We start from the raw sequence: 19843 nt of genomic DNA, 5'->3' as shown, positions 1-19843 counted from the left end.
TAAAATATTAGAAACGTAAAAAATACAAAATATTCAAAATATTCATTTTTGCTAAATATTGGAATACTTATGTGACAGTAATTGGTCATAATTTCGATGAATTATGAAAATGATCTAAACTAACAACACGTGATCCCAATGTACAATAAACGACGATTCATACAAAAAAAAAAACCCAATCCTTTCATAATTAACCGAAAGAAATCGCTACGAAAGCAAGCTTCTATAGCTACCGAATATTTTTGGAAGTAACTGTATCCACAAACGCGCAAAAACAGACGACTCGTTTTCCGAAGAAACATCGTTGACAGTTATGCCGGTGATTGTATAGATCATTTCAATACCGTATAGAAGAAACACGATAATGGTTTGCGACAGATAAGTTACATTCCTTCTAAACGACGAAGAGTGATTAGTCGTGTTTAAAGAGCGTTAATTGTTCGTACCGTTACCGGAATTCGGAATGTCACGGTTATCTATGGACGCGGCATATGTAATAAACGTAATCAGCAACAGGTCGAGCCGAATGAATCGTCCTTGACGAACAACGTGTGTCAAGTCACTCGTTTATGTTCCTTCCGATCGAATCTCCATACGTTTCCCCAAATTCTCTCTTCTCGCGCGACAATTCTCAACCGAGCAACATTCGCAATACGAAACGAGAAATTTGCATCGATGAAGCTGAACGTTCAATTTGAAAGAATAAAGCGCTCTACATAAATGCGTCATTTTTTGAAAGATGTCGAATTAAAGTATTAACTGTCTAAATTGCAAAGTACCCGCATGACAGGGCGATATTAATTGAAACATTGGCATAATACGTTCCACTTAACGCGGGGATACGTAACGAGCGTGCATATTTCTGCACTCTCCAGTCGGTTTCGCCGCGGCGCATGCTTATGAACGCGACGCGTATCGAAATAAATGGAAAAAACGAGCACGCAGGCAGAGGCGAGCGTCGGCCGCTAATCCACTTTGATGTAATTACGCGGGATGACAGAAACGAGCACGGCTGGCTAGGATGTATGTACGACGCGGTGATACGGTATGTAAACTATGCCACGTGGAAAAGCGCGGGCTTACCTTTAGGTTTCGGATGGGAATTTATGATTACGATTTCCTTAGCCGTGTACGATCGCTTCGTATCCCGTTTCGCCTTCCGGATTATCTAGACGCGAAATTTTCGGACGCTGAAATACCTACCGCGGCAACTAACTGCGCATCTTTATGCTCGCTTTTATTATTCCTCGCGCAATACGGGACCTCGGGGGGAATACGTGGCCTCGCAATACGGGGGGAATTTATTTTTGGATACTTTTTTCGGGGAAAATTATTAATTATGGGATGTTATTTTTTTTTTGTTCGGGTTTGAGCAGGTTTTGGTGGTTAATTGGAGAGATATTCAGTGAAATTTCAGTCTTTAACTTTGGCGTGGCGCAGTTGTTCTCGTCTGCGATCAATGTGAATGGAAATATTGCTCTTTTTTATTTATTTGTGGATACTTTTTCGAGGAAAATTGTGAATTATGGAATGTCGTGATTTTTTATTCAAATTCGAGTATTTTTTTGTTGTTAATTAGAGAGACACTCGATGAAATTTCAGTTTTTAACTTATTCCTCGCGCAATTATTCTCGTCTGTGATCCATTTGAGTGAAATGTTTTGTATAATGAAAATATTGCATTTTTTTTTTTATTTATTTTTGGATATTTTTTCGAGGAAAATTGTGAAATATCCTCATTTTTTATTCAAATTCGAGTATTTTTTTGTTGTTAATTAGAGAGACACTCGATGAAATTTCAGTTTTTAACTTATTCCTCGCGCAATTATTCTCGTCTGTGATCCATTTGAGTGAAATGTTTTGTATAATGAAAATATTGCATTTTTTTTTTTATTCATTTTTGGATATTTTTTCGAGGAAAATTGTGAAATATCCTGATTTTTTATTCAAATTCGAGTATGTTTTTGTTGTTAATTAGAGAGACACTCGATGAAATTTCAGTTCTTAACTTATTCCTCGCGCAATTATTCTCGCCTGTGATCCGTTTGAGTGAAATGTTTTAAATAACAGAAATATTGTCTTCTTTTTTAGTATGTTTTTGGATATTTCTTCGAGGAAAATTGTAGATCACGAAATATCCCGACTTTTCTCCCAAATTCAAGTACTTCTTCATGGTTAATTAGAAACTCGTAGAGTCACCGAATAAAATTTCAGTTCTGAACGAGTGCACTAGTGCGCCAAGCGGAAGCTCCAGGCCAGCCGCAACTTCCTGTTCCGTAGCCTATCGCGATTCTGCGCCCACGAGAGAGAGGTCGGTGCATTTAGTTACTTCCGGCCTGTGACAAAAATCGAGCGATCGGCTTCGTTAGAATCGACAAGTGCAGCGTCGCCTGCCTGCCACGCACGTAGCGTCTTGAAATAGACGCGGGCGGGCCTCGATTATCCGGATTAATCGCCCGTTGCAAGAACTTTCGGAATACTCTGCCTTCGTCACGATAAGTCGTCACACTTTTATTTGCCAATTCGGAGAAACGTATGAACCACTCAGCTGCAGACGTGACTAACTCTCTCGAATCCAATTTATCAGGTGAATTTCATTTATGAAAAAATTGCACGCCGATAAAATTCTACGCTTCGATTCTAAACTGAAGAATTGCGAAATGAGAAATTTCTCATTTTTCAAAATTTCTTTTCTCTTCATATTTTTATAACATGAAAAATTGAATTTTCTTCAATTATTTCATTCCACTATCATCTATACAGTAATAAATAAATTTAAAGCAAGTTTCCTCCTTCACTCGAGATCCAAGTGACTTATGCGCGAATAATTCACAGCTAAGCAAAAGCCGTGGCAATTTGAAATCGTCCAAGTATCGATATAGTCGAGTTCTTCGCGAACGGCGAAGAGGAAGAAAATTGCAGAACAGCGAAGTTTCCCAGAGTTGTAGCAGCGGCGAAATGCAACGGCTGCAATTCGATTTCCGCTTACGGTTTCGCCGGAAAACTCCGCGCCAGGTGAACGAACTCGAGTACACGACACAAAATTAGTCCAACCATGCTCTGACCGAATTCGAGGCGCGAGCCACGAAACGTGCTCAGTCTCGTGACTCAAAATTATTTATAGTGCGTATTTAAGGAAAACCGGCGTGTTACATTCTTCGAGGTTCGACGGTGAACGTTCGAACCCATAATACTGTTACACGCTCTTTCCTACCTCGCGATATCATCCCACGATCGTGAGAATCTCGCGTTCTTCGAGAAATACGAGTACACGCTCTGGTATATTCGCGTTTCCTCACCGATTAAAATTTCATTCGACTCGAGTCTCCCTTCTTTTTAAGTAGAAGGAAGAAAAATTCCAATTGTTTGCTCGTTGGAATATAGCGTTTAACGAATGGAGAATAGAGTGTATGCAAATAAGACGAGGAGAGAATTGGGAAACGTTCTCCAAAGGTCTCCTCGGGTTAATGGCTAAAACGATCACAATTAGCGAAAGACCATCGTGCAAATATTACGTGGATCGTTCAATTAGCTGTCTCTACAATACAATGGAACAATGTCCTACGGATCTTCTCCTTTTTTTTTTTTGCTATCTATTATTCCCGTAAACCGAGGGATTACGTAATTGTTATCTCCACGGTTCCACATGGTCGTGAAGAAACGAACCAGTGGCGGTTATCGATGTAGAATATCATGGAACTCGCGTCACAGATAATTTTAATCGTTAGTAATAAGCATGAAACGCGTGCAAGGTGTATTTTCCCCCGGTTAGAATGTTTATGTTGCTCGACGGCTCCGTGTACGATGAAATCACAAGTTATCCTCGATTGCGTCTTTATTCGAACGTATGGAAATTCGCGATGATCCGTCGTCTAGTCTTTGGAAGAAAGTAACAAAAGAGGGAAGAAGGAGACGATTAATCGCCCACGTAAAATTAATTAAAGGTCCATTGAACTCTGACGTTTCGTGTCGGCTTCGTACAGTGGATCGCGGATAAATAGACCGATTGAGCGAATTTCATCGAGATCGTTTAATTGGTACGCGTGTCAGACGCAATGAGAAAGGGACACGGGAATCTAATAACGTAAATTTCTCTCGGATGAGTCGATACTTGCTGGACGTTGAACTCGAGATAAGTGATTAATTGTCTAATGGTGGGATTATAAATAGTCCGGAGTTGGTGTATTTGCGAAACCATTTCATTCAGCTGGTTGTAATTGGAATTACGATTGTAATATCGTCGTGACCCTTTCTTTATGGTTAAATTTGTTTAGCGGTGATTCGATTGTTATCTGAGGAGTAGGTAAGGAGGTAAGGGATTGTTGTTTTATTGAATGAATCTCAATTCACCTAGTTTTCAACGTAACCGCACCATACGCTTTAACCGCGCTGTGGCTTCGCCACAAAAGGGGAGTCGGACAAAAGGAAATCTGACGGGGCGAACTTTAGAGTATAAAGCGGATGAGACAGAACCTCCCAGTCTGATTTAAATTAAAAAATTTCTAAATATTCAAATTTTTCAACTTTCAACTTCGAAAGCCTCTCTTCCAAATGAACGACAGAGATGCGAACTCACGATTTCGAAAGTACCGCGCTTCTCGTTTACACATCTCCCGAACCAGATCTCTCCTCCTCGTCTCTTCACTCGCCGAATGACCCCGGTACAACAGAGAAACAAAGGGACGCGTGAGTGAGTACGCCTGTACAATAAAAGATATTTCGTCTGTTGCAGGGTCTCAGCGGTGATTTGGGCGCGCGCGAAGTTCTCATTGGCGAATTGCGAGAGGCTGCCGAACCTCTGCGGGAGGGTTGCGCTGCAGAGGTCCGCGAGAAGGTCGAAGCGGCGGTAAATGAGGCCGTACAGGCCTGGGAGGACACCAGGGCCGAATTAGATGCCCTTTGCACCAAGTATCAGCACGCGTGCAGATTGTGGGAACAGTACAAAGACTCGAGTGCCGCTGTTAAGGCCTGGGTGGACACGCAGATGGACAGCGTCGCCAACTTACCACCTGAGGAGGCCGTCAAACACATCAAGGTAAAAACCCTCCCCTCCTACGAGCTCCTTATTTTTTCCAAATTTGCACACCTGGCTGGTTGAACCTGCTTACACCTTACAGTTCCTTCACCTCTTTCCAACCAGTTTTTCGCACTTTGTCCAGCAGAAAAATACATACACGAGATACTACCTTATCGCGTAAGTAAAGAGAAACATTTCAGAGTCGAGAGAAAAAAAAGTATAAGTTTATACACGAGATAAAAGTGGAAAAATTTTACGAATTTATATTTAACGTTTGAGTCATCGCATTTCGATTTCAACCGTGAGGTAATTATACCCGTGATCGTATTTTCTTCGTTGCTTTTGTCGTGGTTTCTGAATTTCGAGATTCTATTGTACTACGTTTCGACTGATTCAGATGGTTGATTGTTGTGACGAATGTGACTCACGCTTGATGAATTTTAACGAAAGAATAGAAAGAGGGGCAAAGACGAAGTGTAAACGCGATAAAATTAGTCAAACGTTTTGTAACCTTCCTCTATCGAAGAAACGGCCAAGCAAACATTTGAACGTCTCGTGAACGTCGTTACGGTGTGTTCTTCGAACGTTTGCAAATCATTCGAGCTTGCTAGAATTCTTCGATTCGCCTCGTAAATCTTCGTAAATTTCCACTTTATCTCGGCGTTGAAAGTGTTTCTTGCTGGAAGATTTGCTTCGGTATCGATCATTGTCGTTATCGTGCAGAACACGTCGATGACATAATGCTCATTATCGAAACGCACGGTAACGTTTGTACACGGTAATGGGCGAGACAAGCTGTCTATCGGTTCCAGATAAGCCGCGTGAATTTCACACCTTCGAAAATTATCTGCACACTCTCACCTGTCGATATTAACCCTTTCGCTCAACGACGCTCGGTTTATCATTCGTGGCTTCCTTTGTCTTCGGCTTTGCTTACCTTGTACCGTGTAAATGATCGCTAAAAATCATCTCGATACGTGAGAAACGTTGCATGAGTTTTTTAAAGGGGCGAAGAAATGTTTCTCGAGATTTCAGGTTCGTTGGAATTTTTTTTACATATTCTTATCATCGTGTTGTAATAGTCGAGGTCGAGACCGTTCTAATCTATGATAACGTGACCTATACACGACCCCCGTTACGAAAAATTCAGAAATGTATAATAGATATAAGTAATGAAATAATTGATAGATTAATGAAGAAAATACTAACTCAGTGTTCTTTACTAATTTCTCTAAAAATCAAACATCTGATCAACTATTGTACAATTTTTTCAATTACTAACAAGTTAAGAAAAACCTCAGAAAGAACACTTATTTCCCACACAGAACCACGTACCATAACTCCAACATACACTACCGGCCAAAAGTTTCGAATCACCTCCCACTTTTCATCAATATTAAATCTGCTGCTAATTTTTTATAGATTTGAAATTTATCTCAATTATGCGTCAGCCAGTAAGCAAAAATGAATTGTGTTATATATGTATATGAGAAACACTGCTAGTGAAAGATGCATAATAGACCTGATATATTCTACGTCTCTTTTCTTAAATGTGCAACAGAATTTCTGTCGTGCCCTTACGGTTTTCTGTTTCCTTTCGCTTCGACTACGAAATTCGAAGAGAAAAGACGTCCTTCCGCGCTATACAAATAAAACACATTTAAGAAAATATAAAGTGAACGCTATTATTAAACCCATTATCCAATACTACATTTATCAATTTATCTCATATCAATTGATTCGAACGATAAAAAATTCTCAAAGTCGCAGACTTTTTTCTGGAAATTGCAATGCTCGGTGATTCCAAACTTTTGGCCGGCAGTGTATAACATTTTCACACAAAAAAAAGACAATATTAAATTAACAAAAAAATTACGAATACAGTAACGTCAATCCTTTCCCAGCAAAAGAAGAAAAAATCTGAAAGAAGGTAAATTTTTAGACCCCTCTAGTACCCTCCCTTAAACCCACAGCCCGTCCTAACTCGCCGTAAAAGCAATCGAATCGTGACTCTCTGGCTCCACGCCCATGATAAATATCGTAGTAAAAAAAAAATCTTCAGACGAGGGTTCTGCCACTAGCAGAGTCTCTCCCTTGAATGGAAGCGTTGGGGTGGGTAGTGTCATCGTCCCCACCACGCCTAGCTTATGCTAGCGCAGTACGAGAAGGCATCGGCACGATTCACCCTACGCAAGTGTGCCGAAACGTGGGCTCTCTGCTAGGGTAGATCGTTGAAATACGGGGCAACAGAGTCTCCTCTCTCTCTCTCCGCCTATCTCTCCCTCTTTCTCTCTCTCTCTCTCTTTTTCACTCCCCACTCGACTGCTCTATGCGCATCGATCCCCTGAGAGACGCGGAGGAGGGCCGGTGTGTGTTATATTCGCGTTTCTACTGTCTGCGCAACGATCGAACCAGGAAAGATAGAAAAGAAAGAGAAAAAATTATCACGTTCGAGCTGATAACCGTGTGTGTTTGTGTCTGTGTGTGTGTTGTATCCACTGTGTCGATCGGGGTAAACAGATATTTCGCGAAAGCGCGATTATGCGCGTTTGGTCGCCGGTGGCCAACAGCCGGGCCGTGTTTCCGGTTGATCGGAAATTCGAAGCATGTGCACGGAGTCGGGAGAACACGTGCCCGATCTTGGTCCCGTGGTACGAGTGCTGCGCGTGACGACGAGTGCTGTGTGAAAAATAGGAACGATGAACGGTGACCTAAATTAAGAAGCATGTGCACGCCCGAGGAGATAAAGGTATATAAGATCGAAACCTACGACGAAGGGGGATTCTGCGATATATCGGAGCAACGTGAAACTGGGGCACATCCCCTTTTACTCTCTTCTCTTTTTTTTCTTCTTCTTCTTCTGCTTCTCTGTCGTCGGTCTACGTGATTCCGATTTCTCTCTCCCTCGATCTTCTCTTACCGCCTCGACGATGTGTTACAAGTGGTGATTTTTTTTTGGATATCTCTTCTGTGTACACGGTAGAATTCGGCGATCGAATACGTTCACCGTGTCCGAATTACCACCGGCGGGGATAGAGTTGGAAACTGCGCGTGTGATCCATAAGCGCACATGTGCGCCTGATGCAACGAACTGGAATAGAATTTCTACGGAGTCTTTGTGCATGACACTGTGCGCTGAGCTAGTAAATTGTAGTTTGCATTTAAACGCTCCGAGGCTGCTGGACGCTCTTGCGAACTTCCGTGTCGGAGGAGGTTGGATCGGTTCTACGGAATATCACCGAAGAACGTAAAATAAGAAGGTGCAGCGTGGTTTGCTTGATTTTCACAGAGAGAAAAAGTATAGTGTTGGTCGCAATTCTACGGTGTTTGAAAAGGTAACACATTTGTAAGTGAACGGGTTTTTGTTTAGGAAATGTCACGACTTGGAAACTCGATCGAAACGCGCCGTTTCAATTTCACGCATCTGTCATTCGTTATAGCTGTTTCAAGCCTTCTTCTTTGTTTTTTTCTCTTCTTGTTTGTCCACGCTACGCTTCCACTCTGTCCCTTTCTCATTCATTCGTTCTGTACCATTCATTTCTGCGCGCGCCCATTCATTCATGCACATTCCGGTGCACGCGCACGTGTTTTGTTGCGCGTGTGTCGCTCGGAATCACGGATGGATGTTCGGATTGAAAAAGGATCTAGAAGGCGGGGTGTATCGTTCGCTGTACGCAAGCTTCCTTCTTCTTTCGTTTTCCTTCTCGAAGCAACAAACATTTATTTTTAGCGCACAGTCAGCCCCTGCTATCTTTAGCCGGCGTAGTTAACAGGTTTCTGTAACGCCCACGATAACCCTGATAACAGGCAGAAAGCGCTTTTCAATCGTTATGCTTTCCTGCTAATTACCGCTAACTCGAAGCGACTGGTCGAGTTAAGATAAAACACGGTCGCACCCGTAAGTTTCATTACTCTTTCGATATTTTTCTTTTCCTCTCCCTTCTTTATCGCGAACGCTGAAAGGTATCGAAAGAAGATCACGAAATATTTATAACCCCCGTTCATACCTTTCCCGATAAATATTTCTCGTATCTTTTAATCTCCTCCCAGACATCTGTCAAACATAAACCCACCGGTTGCGTCCACTCGACCACCGCTTCCTTCGTACTTAACACATTGCCGGCCGGAGGTATGGAATTCGAGTAGTCTACAAAGTTGCACGGGGAAAATTTCAGGAAGATTTAGCGGGAAGTAACACGGGCGAAGGTGGTAAAGTGGAATGTAACGCTGCTTATCTTTTTACCTCTTCTGTTACCTTTCTTAATCCTTTGATATACGCGCTCGTAAAATACGAACGGAGCCAACGAACTCGTATTTTCGAGCAACAAGAATAGTCGATGTGACCATAATCTGTATGCGTATATTCGAAAAAATATAATAATTTTGACACAGTTTATTCAACCCCTTAAATACACCGACACACGCCTAGAAAATATAAAAATCTAAGGAATAATAATATAAAAACAGTTTACTTCTCCATACACAAAAAATCAGATATTTCTTTCTAACTTTCAAAAATTCCTTCCCGAAGAGATGAAGAAAGAAAGTCGTACCTCGACGTGGTATCTAATCCTCCGTCCTCGAAGGGTTAAAAAAGCCACGCTCCCCGACATCTTACACAAAAATCAAAAATTCATCTGTCACGATCGTAAACATAACCCATCCAATCAGGTTGACAATGTGTTATTCAAACGTGGCCTCGTACTCGAGCCTCTAGCCGCGGCTACTTGACCCCGAAGAGCAGTGTCTCAAAGGAATTTCCCTGGCTTTCCATCAGATTTGCGAGGAGACGATGGCGGAACACAAGGAGAGGTTGGCGGAACTTCGCGGCCTGGTAGCTCAGATCGCGTCCGACGTCGGTCTGGACGCTAGCGGACCGTTGCACTGCGAGGTGGAGGCTTTAGGGCAACGGCTGGAGGACATCCGCGAGACGCTGTCTTGTCTCGCAGACGCTGCGGACACCCGCGCCCTCAACCAGGTGCTAGCACGTGGCGATTTATGCCAGACGAAAAATTTCCTGGACTCGGTCCAACAGGCAAGTAATTATATAATCCACTCGCGAGCCTTTAACAAGCTCTGTGCCTTCTTCTCTTCATCCTCTATTTTTCTGCATCGAGGTAAGACTGCGTCGCTATCTGCATAACGCGATCGATAGAGCGTTAGCTGTGCAGTTTTATCTTTTTGCTTGATGTAGTATTTAGCTCGAAGTGAGACGTTACGGTGTAAGCTGTCTATCGATGACAGGTTGAAGCACCTATTACCACTTTTGAATAATTCATGAGGCGTTAGACGCAACGTTATTCATCGCCGTACACTCGTGTGTCGTTTCGAAATCGTGGGTGCGACAGATCTTGAGTGGAGATCTGTTCGCTGCCGCTGAGAAGCGCGATCGTGCCGTGAAACTGAAGGTGATTCTAGGAGAAAAATGAATTAGGCGAGAATGGTGAAGTTCGCCCGTTCAATTGAATTACAGTTTTGCATCGAGCTATCGAAGTTACGAGCGGTGGTGTGTATAGTCGAGACGTAAATTTCCCGGGGGAAAATATACGTGAATAGTAGTCGAGTTTCGGTAAATATTTTGGTCCCGCGGCGCGTATATCGGTGGAAAACGTGTTGACACGTGCGCTTAAAGTCGTTCGGCTACCGGTCCGTGTTTATTTAAATTAGCGCCAGACGCTGCGCTGGTAGCAGAACTACTCTTCCTCGACTCGAGGTCACTGTTCGCTAACGACGTTACAATTGTAAGAAGAATCGATTTGTGTAACGTGTCGACGCTTCTTTTCTTGTATCGGCGTTCCGAGTTTTTAACTTGGACGTGAAGTGAATTTAGCGCGAGGTGATGTTGATAAATTCGGGATCGATGGACCGGCGTGAAAAGGGGAATCGGCGCGGCGCGCCGTCTGAATTCCACGGGGCGCGTTTCTCGGAAAGGAGGGTTCTAAAGTAAGTGAGCCTCATACCCGCTGAAGAACGGCACATGTTCGCTTCTCTTATTCTGGCCTCCGCGGATTCGTCTGGAAGCATAGGATGCCACGACCCGCGACTACGCGCGAGGGAAGCCTTGTAAATTCCTTCTGCTTCCACGACCAGTAAAACCATCAGGCGATAAAACCATCTTGACTCGAACGCAACGAAATTCGCTCGATATACAGAGCGTTTCGAGAAAGATGGTCTGAGACTTGGAGCACTCGTCCAGTCGAGTGAAAAAAGTTTCACCCTTTCGAGAATTTCTTATCCGTCAATCGTCGCGTTTGTCGTGGATACTAAATAAAGATGAATTTTTGTGGGACATACGGGTCCCATTAACCACGAAAGAATATTACGTAGAGGGAAAATTATGTCTGGGGAAGAAAATTAAATTCCTCGACCTTTTACAACTTCCTGCTCTCGAGGTTTCGAGTACCACGAAAATACCCGCGTTACAAAAGCGCCAGCTGATGGTTATTTTTATTACCGTGCAAGGTTGAGCTAGTAGGAAGTGTTTCTCGAACTGAAGAAAAAAAAGAACCTTGGCCCATTCGAGTTTCCCCGAAGTAGCACACACCACAATAACCCCCCGTACGAAAATTCCTCCGAAGGAACCAGATTTCGTTTGTGGCTGCCTTGTCAAGGTGATATCCCACAGAGACGTGTTCGTTGTTGCACGCGTCCGTCAGTTTCCGGCGTGCCATTGGTGCTTGGCACAAGCTCGATCATCGCCTCGCACGCGCGTTTATATTTTAATCGCGGTAGTTCCGAAACAATTTGTTGTGTCAAGGCCGTTAGGGCTCCTCGAAGCCGCCCGGGGTGGCAATTACATCAGTCACGAAATCCGCAACAGCTGAAAATCCCCGGCCGTGCACCCTCCGCGGAAACTTTCGCGCCGCCTGTAGATGAGTGCCTCTTCGATTCTCGCCGCGTTTGTTATCGAATATTTCCCGCGATGATAACACACCCGTTCTCGTCGTCAATGGAAATTCCCAAGGACATGGCTGAACGGTAAAGAGCTACGAACTTCAGGGTCGTACTAGTCGATATTGGAAAAAGGGGTTTTCATCGAGTGGAACACACTCGAGATAGAATGAAGAGGGAGAGGACCACTTCGAATTACTTTTGTTTTCGCTTTTTGTTCGTGAAACTTCCCCTCTTCGTCTGGCAGATTCCACCACCTTTCAACCCTTTCGCAGGTTTTAGTACGTAACGCGTGCAACACATGGTAGATTCATCCGTGACCGCAGATCTTTTCTTTCTGGCTGAAAAGTTTGCTTTAATTAAATTAAGTTGAAAGTACGCCAGGAATAAAGTTAAGAATTAAATTAAAGTAGGAATGCGTCAGTCAGAAGCCACCAAAGCACAGTGCGTGCAAATTTTCAAAGATTGGTTGTGGAAGCAGAAAATAGATAAAGAATAGATAGGAAAGGGTTACGGGTACGTATCATTTTCTGGAGCCTCCTACTAAGTGGCCTCATCAACGAGACTCCTGCCACAGACGCGGAGGACTATTAGATTAATCTTGGAAGTTGTATATATAGAAACAGTAGCCTTAGCGAGGACTAGCGAGAAAGGTCAATGTTTCGTCCCTCTGGTGGTGGAACACAGAAAGTATACACGTTTTATAAATGTATTCTTCTCCTTCTTTTCAGAGCCTCACCGCGGTGAGCCAAGACGAGTCTAAGGAGCAATTGAAGCTCCTGAGGAACCACCTTCTGGCGCTCACGTGCACCGAACCTCAGTTACAGTCGATCAAAGAACGCAGCCTGGAGGTAGTTACGCAGGAACCGTCTGTGGTAGAGGTCCTGCAACTCTGGCAGAAGGTATTCAGGGAAACCTTCCAGCAGTATCACCGTTTATCGGCTCTTCTAGTCAAAACGCAGGATGGTGCGACCGCCTTGAAACTGTGGCAGGAGTACCTCTCGCACGTCCAAGATTTCCTATCGAACGACGTACCCAGCGACTACAACGGTCTGTCGGAGCACAGGAACCTCTGCGAAGTTCACAGAAATCTCCTCACCGACCAACAGAATCTCATCCTCACTGTTCGCGCCGAGGAAGGAAGCAATCTATCCACGACCGAACAGTTCAACATTTTAACGAATCTCCACAATGAAACGTTGGCTAAGATTATGGAGAGACACGCGGCGGTTCGAGACAGACTTGCTGCTTGGGACAGGTACAAAATGGACCAGAGCAAGCTTCTATCTTGGCTGAAGGAGGTAGAAAGGGAACGAGGTCAGTTGCATCTTCGATTCATCCATCTGAGGAGGTTAGAGAAAATTCTTCAAAGGATACAAGCGCTGTTGGACAAACTACCACAAGGCGAGGCTCAATTAGAGTCGTTGCAGGAACAACAGGAAACCCTTCTCGTCAACTGTGACGAAGCATTGGCCGTGTCCATTCGCATGGAACTCGCGGCTGATTCTCAGAGAATCGCCAATATGAGCGCTAGTTTAGAGACCTGGAGAGACTTCATCCAGAGGATACAGAAACTCTACGTGGAATACGACGAGCAGACGACATGTATCAGCTCGACGTTCGACGAGATCAGTCAAGCTTTCAGTAAAACGTTCCACGCCAGGCCAGCTAGCTTATCAAGAACGAAGGAGCAACTGGAATCTGTGCAACAACTGCAGCATAGATTGGCAAGTATGAGCCCGGATTTGGAATCCCTCGGTGTCATCACTGAACAGTTGAGAGAGTGTCTCAGTCCTTCGGACATGAAAGCCTTGAATCAACAACGTTCTCTGTTGTACCAGCAACACGGAGACCTCGAACACCAGGCTGCGTTGCTGGTGTACAGGTTAGACGAACGTTGCGGTCTTTACGATCGTTGGAGAGATAGACTAGGCAGGTTGATCACCTGGATAGAAGAGACTGAGAGTAGAATCCAAGACTGCGACTCTACGACACCGAACGAACCCGAAGAGACACTGAAAAGACTGGAATGCGAGTTGCAGGCAGACGTAGCGTTGAAGCAGAGAGAATTGACGTGGATACAGAATACTGGACAGGATCTGATAGAGGTAGCCGAGGAAGAGGAGAGCGAGAGGTTGCAGCGATCGTTGGACGAAGTGAACGAGAGGTGGGATAGATTGTTAGCCACTGGAAAAGCCAGAGCTAATAAACTGGTAGATCTGATGAGAACCATGAGCACACTGGAGAAGAGGATAAACGAGCTGAGAAGCTGGCTGGCCAGCGTCGAGTCTCAGCTATCGGAGACCTTCGTAATCGAAACGATCACTCAGAACTGTCTCGAGAAGAAGCTGGAGGATCACGAGCACCTTCAGAAGACCATCGAAGCGGAGAGTGGAAACATCGGAGACGTGTTGAATCTCTGCGAGATCCTGTTGAGCGACTGTGACTCCTGGAAGGCTTCCTTCAACACGGACACCATTAAAAACGGAATGGAGGGGTTGGAACGCAGATGGACGACAACTTGCGTGAAATCCGCGGAAAGAAAGGGAAAGATCATCCTAGCGTGGAAGATACTGCAAGAACTAGAGAAGATCAGAAGTGAACACGAGGATTGGCTGGAAGAGATAGACAGATCTCTGTCAGAATTGGAGAACAGTCTAGACGAAATTTCCAAGGACGAGTCTAAGAAGGTGATAGAGAAAGCTAGGAGCATATTGGACGACATAGAGGCGCACGAGTCGGTGAACAAGATAATCGAGCAGAACTTCGCTCGTCTAGCTAGAACAGGCTTGGAGCCAGATAATCTGAAGTCACTTATCAGCCAGACCAGGCTTCTTATCGATAAGTGGCAAACGCTGAAACCTAGAGCGAACGCTGTTCTATTAGCGTTGCAACAGGGACAGAAGAATTATCGCGATTTCATTACGGTTCACGGCGCGGCGGTCGTCGGTTTGACGCAAGTCGACGTTCGATTGACCAGAACGCAACACCTGGCCACACCTGAGCAGAAAGCGTCTATTCGGCGTAGATTGCAGCAGTTGAACGAGATCGAAGAGGAGCTAAGTGTACAGAATATCACGCTACAGCGTGCCGACGAGTTGGCGTTGAAGGTTATGCAAGAATGCCATCCGGATGACGTGGCGACTATACAAGAGCTCGTGGACGAGTATCAGTTGTTATGGAAGGACATCAAGAAGAGAGTGGCGTGTTTGAGGGCGGAAATCGAGGGACAGGAGAAGCTCGAAGTTGACGAGGCTGTGCAGGTGGAGACGTTGAAGTTCGAACAGGATTCTGCTGTTCAAGTGGACACGTTGCCGAGGCTATTGAGGATGACGTCCAGCGACGCGTACTTGATGGAACTGGAAGCTGCTCTGATCGAGTGCAACGACGCGTTGGACACACTAGAAATAGCCGTTACCCCGGATCCAGTTGCTGGACCTGGGTTGAACGCGACTGCTAAGAACATCGTGAGTTCGATTCTCCTCGGTAGTTTATAAATGTCAAGCTGTAGAATTTTTTATCGATTTTTTTTTTTTTATTTAAAACGGATTAAAATTAGACGTTTTCCCCGACAGAGTAAATTGATAGGAAGCTGTCAGTCGTCGATCGAATTGGTTCGCCACTTGCACAGTTTGCTCATGGAGGATGGAAAGTTGAGCGCGCAGACTGCTAAAGCTAGCGAGGTAGCTGCGCTGACGAATAGATACGAGAACCTTCTGTTGTTAGCGAGAACGCGCGAACAACAAATCAGGGAGCTCAGGTAAAAATTGGCACGGTGAATAGGGAAATTTACAATAGGGATTAATTGCTCGATTATCTCGTTGATACAATAAGACGCTCCTCTACCTGTCTAACTAACACCATTAAGCCAATATTGAATTTTTCACGCGCAGGTCACCTAACTCCGACGATTACACCTCCCCCTGCGATCAGTGAGTGTTCCCCTTTCGCACTAACAATTTCTCATTAACAGTCATTAACGATCTCCGCTTATTTTGTACCTCCTTTTCTCGTAGCGCACTCCACGTCAATTTTCAGTATGTTATTCACAAAGATTCGTTGTTGTTGTTGTTGTTGTTGTAGGAGAAGAAAGGAATGTGTATACAAAATTCTGTTGTTTGCAGCGATGGCGGAAGATTGACCTGTCCGTTGTGCTCGAGACGAAACTGGGCTCAACTGGAGAGCGATTTATGGCGGCTGGAGAAATGGTTGGAATTCGCCGAGGGTACACAAAGTGAACAACACTCGCCACCTAGTAATATAGAACAGTTAGAAGATGTGATACAGGATCACAGGGAATTTTTACTCGATCTCGACAGTCACAAAAGCATATTGGTCAGTTTGAACACCGTCGGTGCTCATTTGGCCGATCACAACGAAGATCTTTGCCGAGCCTCTCAACTTAGAGATAGATTAACCATCGCGAACACCAGATGGGACAAAGTGTGCACTCTTGCTGCACACTGGCAGGAACAGTTGCAAGTTTCACTGATGTCGAATCAACAGTTTCATCGTATCATCGAGGAGCTGCTGTCCTGGCTGGAGAAAACGGAAATTAGCATACGAGCCAGTGAACCGGTCGATTTGACCGAGTCGCCGGAAATTATGACTGCCAAGTACAATAAATTCAGGTACGTTTCTGTGCGCTGAAGCTTGACCCTTTGCGGATGAAGGACTGTATGTCGTGTTGAGTTAGTGGTTTTTTTTAATATACAAATATAAGTCATTTGAGGTGGGTGAGACGATAAAGACTCTCTTTCGTTGCCTCGATTTATATTTAAATTAATTAAAGTAACATTATATAATAATTCGTCTTGTGACAATCGAGCAACTACGGTAAAAAAATTGTTTGCCGTGGAAATTTGAAAGACGAAAATAGAGATAGAGGTAGAAAACGGCGGTTCGCACTCGAGCAAGCCTGGACGCCACGTGGCATTTCTTAAACTAGGGCGAAGGCAAGATCCTTGAAAGCAAGACAAAAGAACGGAAACCGAAGACCTAAAGAAGCCCAGAAAAAGAAAATTTACAAGAAAGAACAGAAAAGGTTTCGGAAAGCTCTGTAACAAGGACATGTTGACAATTGCATAATAGTGTTATCTGAGTCCATCGTCCTCAGAGGGTTAATTTTTCACTAGAATATCCTTTTCCCTCGGTCTTTCAACTTTACACAATCTCTATGATTCTACGAAAAATCATAGATCCACTATTTACCAGTAACCCAACATATTTTCTCCAACAAAGAAGTGAAACCGAAAAAACATTTCCTTCCAGGGAACTGAGGAGCGACCTGGAGAGATGCGAGCCTCGAGTTCTGTCGCTTCAGAGGTCTGCCAATCAATTACTGGACGAGAAAGGCGAAACCAGAGGCCGCCTGCAGGAACTGAGACTCAGGTTGCAGTCCCTTCGACGACTCACCGGAATATACGCGTTGAAACTCGGCTCAGCACTGGGAATGGACCCGCGCGACGTTGGACTTGCCGCCACGACCACGTCACTCGCGTCCCTATCTCACGATGTAAGCCCCGTGTCCATTCGTACTATTCTCAACGATGGAATAACGAACTCGAGTCGAAGTGAAAGTTCCGCTAAAGAATATCTTCGATTTTCGGTTTAAGACGAAAACTTCTCTAGAAAGAAATTTGCAGGGAACGTCAGTGCCCTGAGATTACCCGCTGGAACTCTGTTGGTTCTCGCTTCGTAAATGTTAGCCCTCGGTGTAGATCCATGCACTTGCGTCGTAGGATCACGTTATAACGATACTTGATACACGAGGCACGGACCGCGATAAAAATCCGACGAATATTAAATGTGGAATAACGGGACAGGTGGACATTTCAAATCGCGTACTGTACTGCATCGTAGACTGTGGAGAATTATTCGAGAGCAAGTGTTACGATTTGGACGATTTTTCTTTGTCTAGTTGGAATTTCTATCGATTCGTGCCCCGTATGCAGTAGCATTCACACGCACAGTACCTTATTGTTTGTGTTTTCTCTTTTACTGTATTGTAGCTGCTCGACGAAGCTGCCTCTGGAACCGTTCAACCCCACGACGCACCCGACACAGAGTACGTTTCTTCATTTTCTGTTTCAAGCCCCGAGCTACGTTCTCCAGCACACCTTCCGTATATACTTTTACGATTATTCAGTCTCTCGAATGTGCGGGGTGTTCTATTTATGGTGGACATCTGAATTAATTTCCATTGTTATCGAAAGTAGGAAAAAATAGCTGAGGAGTTTATGTGGTTTGAAAATGAGTGATGATGGAAGTAAAATTTCCTCGAGGTTGTCTTCAAGATCATTCCGAGGCCACTGACATTTTTTTGCATATTAATACCTGTGACATTACGACCTTAAAATCACCTGAAACAGTGGAAAGAATGTCGATGACCTAAAAATGACCACCGTTCAAAATGATTAGGGAGATTTTTTATCACCACAAGTATGTCTTCAAATCGTATAACCTCCTTTCAGTCATTTCTTCTTACTTTCAATACCAACAGAGATAATTTAGATATTCGTTCTAAATAAAACACCCTGTTCAGTTAGAAGCTTGAAAAACGCTTATTCAGGCAGATTCAACTTCCAATATCCACGCTGCTGTCCACAAGTATTTATCCATCCGCATCTTTTTTACTTCGCTCAGAAATACAGAAAATAGAAAAAAAGAAAGTTATTCTCCCTCTGAAAAATTCTTCAAAAATCGCCAAACAAATGAAAGAAGTGGGTAAATATTTCTGAGTAACAGCGCGTGTTGTGTGCTCTTCGAGTAAAGTACCTTTCTTCTCAACGAGCCCCATGAAAACAAAAAAAGAAAAAGAACAATAGGGAAACCATCAAGTGAACGTGTTACTTTAAACCAATGTTCCAGTGGTGACGATGGCGAACGAACGGTATTGTCTCGGGGATACCGTTTCCTGGGCCGTGTCCTGCGCATCTCGTTGCCTATCCAGGCGTTGATGTTACTGGTCCTCGGCGTCGCCTCACTGGTACCATCCGCCGAAGAAGACTACAGCTGCATGCTGTCGAACAATCTCGCCAGAAGTTTCACACCAATGGTCGTCTATCCGAACGGTCCGCCGCCGATCTAACAATAAAGAAGCCTAATCTCGGACGCGCCGGTTTCGACTACGCGAGCCCTCGGAGAACGTTCTATCGCAACATCCAGAGGAGTCGCGCTAGACGGAAACGCGAGATCGCTCAAGATCTGCGCGCCTATTTCTTAACTAGTCTGTCGTACGGCGATCAATTGATTCCATCGAGCGATCGATAAAAAAGCAAAAGAAACAAACCAGGAGATCCGTGTTTATTTTTTCCTTCTTACGAATCTTCCACGACCAATAACGATAATCGCGCAGAGAATCGAACCCGTGTGAAGAGAGGTTCGATTTTCTTCGCGATTAAACAGAGATAAAGAAGAGAGAGAGAGATACACTCTACTATAGACGACGATTTTTTCACGTGTGATAAGGATACGTTTGTACTCGTGCAATAAATGGTGCACGCGTTCACGGACCAAGAAAGAAAACAGAAGAAAAAGCGATCGTCGCTGTACGACCTAAAAAAAAAGCATCCGTTTACTTACATCGTTCTTGTATAGTTGCGATCTTGGTGCAATACTCGCAAGATACATATTTCCACCCACCCACCCCCCCTCCCTGTTCCTCCCGACGTTTAACGAAACCACTCGAGATGATTTCACCGGCAAGAGAGAAGAACAAAGAGAGACAGAGAGAAGACGGTCCACGAAAAAAAGTAATTCTACGGTCTCTCTCTCTTGCACGGTTTAACGATACACACACGGTAATCGACGGATCTGTTTCCGATTCCGATCTGTTAGCCCGACATTCCATGTAACATTACCGCGTTTGTATTTATACGTACACATTGTAGATATCGTTCCGTTTATGATGACACATGATGATGATTTTAGTTTC

The 19843-nt window shown here is 44.2% G+C and overlaps 1 protein-coding gene across 1 annotated transcript in view; it reads left to right on the top strand.

Moving 5' to 3' along the window:
* Positions 1 to 19420, top strand: part of LOC108579895 (microtubule-associated protein futsch-like) — a 47977-nt gene extending 28557 nt beyond the window's left edge. Inside the window, exons 12-19 of the mRNA XM_017943515.1 lie at positions 4732 to 5034; positions 9794 to 10051; positions 12639 to 15374; positions 15483 to 15667; positions 16032 to 16538; positions 17179 to 17422; positions 17919 to 17974; positions 18778 to 19420. Coding sequence (XP_017799004.1) covers positions 4732 to 5034; positions 9794 to 10051; positions 12639 to 15374; positions 15483 to 15667; positions 16032 to 16538; positions 17179 to 17422; positions 17919 to 17974; positions 18778 to 18997 — 4509 coding nt within the window. The 3' untranslated portion in view covers positions 18998 to 19420. The remainder of the gene's footprint in view (positions 1 to 4731; positions 5035 to 9793; positions 10052 to 12638; positions 15375 to 15482; positions 15668 to 16031; positions 16539 to 17178; positions 17423 to 17918; positions 17975 to 18777) is intronic.
* Positions 19421 to 19843: the final 423 nt, after the last annotated feature.

This window comes from Habropoda laboriosa, unplaced genomic scaffold (assembly GCF_001263275.1).
Source record: "Habropoda laboriosa isolate 0110345459 unplaced genomic scaffold, ASM126327v1 scaffold2, whole genome shotgun sequence".
NCBI classification, from domain to species: domain Eukaryota; kingdom Metazoa; phylum Arthropoda; class Insecta; order Hymenoptera; family Apidae; genus Habropoda; species Habropoda laboriosa.
Note: the sequence above shows the minus strand (reverse complement) of the source record. Positions and strands in the feature narration are given on the sequence as shown.